Genomic DNA, 2482 nt, shown 5'->3' on the forward strand with positions numbered 1-2482 from the left:
TGTTGGCTCTGTACGAAGGGAATAAAGCGGTGATAAAGGAGAAAGAGAAGGCCGTTGAATACATTGTGAAAGAGTCATTAAAAAAACATGAGAAGGAAAACCATGTGAATTCATATTTATTTAAAGTGAGTCATATTTAAATATCATAAATTCAAATATTGACAGATAATAAAGCAAATTCTCCTAATATATATATAAAAAATAAAAAAAAAGCCAGCAGTTAAAAACTTTGATATGAACTGATCTTCAAAATCACATAAAATCCTAGTAGACTCCTGTTATTGTCAGAGTTCAGCTGGATATATTTTTAAAAAATTATTTATGATTTGATGTTGTTCTCCTGCATGAACCATCATGTACGACTCCTGTACTCTCTACTCTGTCATTTTCCAGTTTTGATTTTAAGGATGTAATAGTCTCTTATGAGGCTCAGAGTTCCTGAAGTGGATTATTTTTCTACAGCAGCATGGTCCATCATGTGTTATTCTTTACATAATGTATGAATATGGTATAATTATTGCATGTCACAGTGCACCATAATGCCAGTCAATGGTAACAGTTTTTATTTAAATTTATCTTTCCATATTTAGAAGTTGACTCTATCTGATAAACCAGCAGCAGCTGCAGCTGAATTTTCTGGACTCAGAAATGTGACAGGTGCGTGTTATTTCTGCTCTTCTCACTGTTCTAAATTTAAATGAAATAAATTTAATTTAGAGTTAAATCATAGCAAGGAAATTTTGTACTTTTATTTTCTCCACAGAGGTCAGAAAGGAAATGATTATTGAATGTGTGGTCAAAGGTTCCATGTACTCTCTACTCTGTCAGTTTCCATTTTTGATTTTAAGGATGTAATAGTCTCTTATGAGGCTCAGAGTTCCTGAAGTGGATTATTTTTCTACAGCAGCATGGTCCATCATGTGTTATTCTTTACATAATGTATGAATATGGTATAATTATTGCATGTCACAGTGCACCATCATGCCAGTCAATGGTAACAGTTTTTATTGAAATTTATCTTTCCATATTTAGAAGTTGACTCTATCTGATAAACCAGCAGCAGCTGCAGCTGAATTTTCTGGACTCAGAAATGTGACAGGTGCGTGTTATTTCTGCTCTTCTCACTGTTCTAAATTTAAATGAAATAAATTTAATTTAGAGTTAAATCATAGCAAGGAAATTTTGTACTTTTATTTTCTCCACAGAGGTCAGAAAGGAAATGATTATTGAATGTGTGGTCAAAGGTTCCAAAAGGGGAACAAAACCTCCAACTCCAGCTCAGCAGAAAGAGAGACAGAAAAGAGTGGAGGATATTAAGAAAGACATGTTAGAAAAGATCCGTATCCTCAATCCAAACTTCAATCACGAGCTGAAGGAAGAACTGGGAAGGTCAAAAAGAGGCGAACATGTCTTCAACAATAACATTCTTAAATTTCATTTCAATGTGCTGACTGATTTTATACAAAGCCATCGTATTTCTAATCTACGAGGATATAATCAGCAGGCAATGGATACATTAGGCAGACACACACTTCCCCAAAACACAGAAACAGATATTCAGACAAACATGGTGGTTCACTTTGGTGAGGATGAATTCTACGTGAATGCGAATGGAGTGATGTATGGTGAATATTGCAGAGCACTGCGTGGTGCTTTGATAGATGTGCTGCGCCGCATAAACCCAGGTGATGTGACAGAAGAGGAGAGACAAAGGGTGAATTTTGTCATAGATAATATGAATAACCTTGAAATCTATGTGGACCAACTGGCAAAGGTCAGGTGGATAGACAGACAAAGTAGACAGGCCCGGTTTGAACAGGTAAGACAGGAAGTTGCAACCATGTACAACACAGCTCGTGGGTTTGACTGGTGCATTCGCATTCTGCATGAAGTTGCACCTTTGTTTAAACATGGACAGTGAGTTTATTTCTCCTGTTCAGGGTTGCCAGGTTTCCTTTCAAAATTTCCAGCTCAACTACATCCTAAATCCCATAGACCTGAGACTAGCTCAAAAAGTTTGGACACCTGAAGAAACCATAGACTGTAAAAAAGATGGACGACGCATCTCCTATTCCTTCCATTGTAGAAAAGTGAAGCCATACCCCTTGTCCAAATACCCACACTTGCGGTCTTGGCCACTTGAGAGCGCGTGCGCGCGACAGGAAGTAAGTGTGCAAGTCTGTCCCATGTCTTCAAAATGCCAAAGTGCAGTGCCCCTAACGCACACTAAACCCACACTATCTCGAATACCGCTCCGGAGCGCTATTCAAGGCTAAGTGTATCCCATCATGCATCATGTTCTGGAAATAAATCGTGAGACTTTTTGCCGAGATCTCGCGAGAGGTCACGAAGCCAGAGTTTGCGCAGTAGAGATTCGTTTGGAGCCAGAGTTTGCGCAGTAGAGATTCGTTTGGAGCCCGAGTCTGCGCAGTAGAGTCGTGAGGTGGAGCCACGGAATCAAACTCCCGCAGACCCAATCAAC

General features: G+C 38.7%; 1 protein-coding gene across 1 annotated transcript; it reads left to right on the forward strand.

Annotated features, from left to right (window-relative positions):
- Positions 1 to 645: 645 nt before the first annotated feature.
- On the forward strand, positions 646 to 2100 carry LOC107668447 (uncharacterized). Its single transcript, XM_016460316.1, has 2 exons — positions 646 to 657; positions 1206 to 2100. The coding sequence occupies exon 2, from the start codon at positions 1220 to 1222 to the stop codon at positions 1919 to 1921; it is 702 nt and encodes a 233-aa protein (XP_016315802.1). The 5' UTR covers positions 646 to 657; positions 1206 to 1219; the 3' UTR covers positions 1922 to 2100.
- Positions 2101 to 2482: the final 382 nt, after the last annotated feature.

The sequence above is a fragment of the Sinocyclocheilus anshuiensis genome, unplaced genomic scaffold (assembly GCF_001515605.1).
Source record: "Sinocyclocheilus anshuiensis isolate Anshui unplaced genomic scaffold, SAMN03320099.WGS_v1.1 scaffold2749, whole genome shotgun sequence".
Taxonomy (NCBI): domain Eukaryota; kingdom Metazoa; phylum Chordata; class Actinopteri; order Cypriniformes; family Cyprinidae; genus Sinocyclocheilus; species Sinocyclocheilus anshuiensis.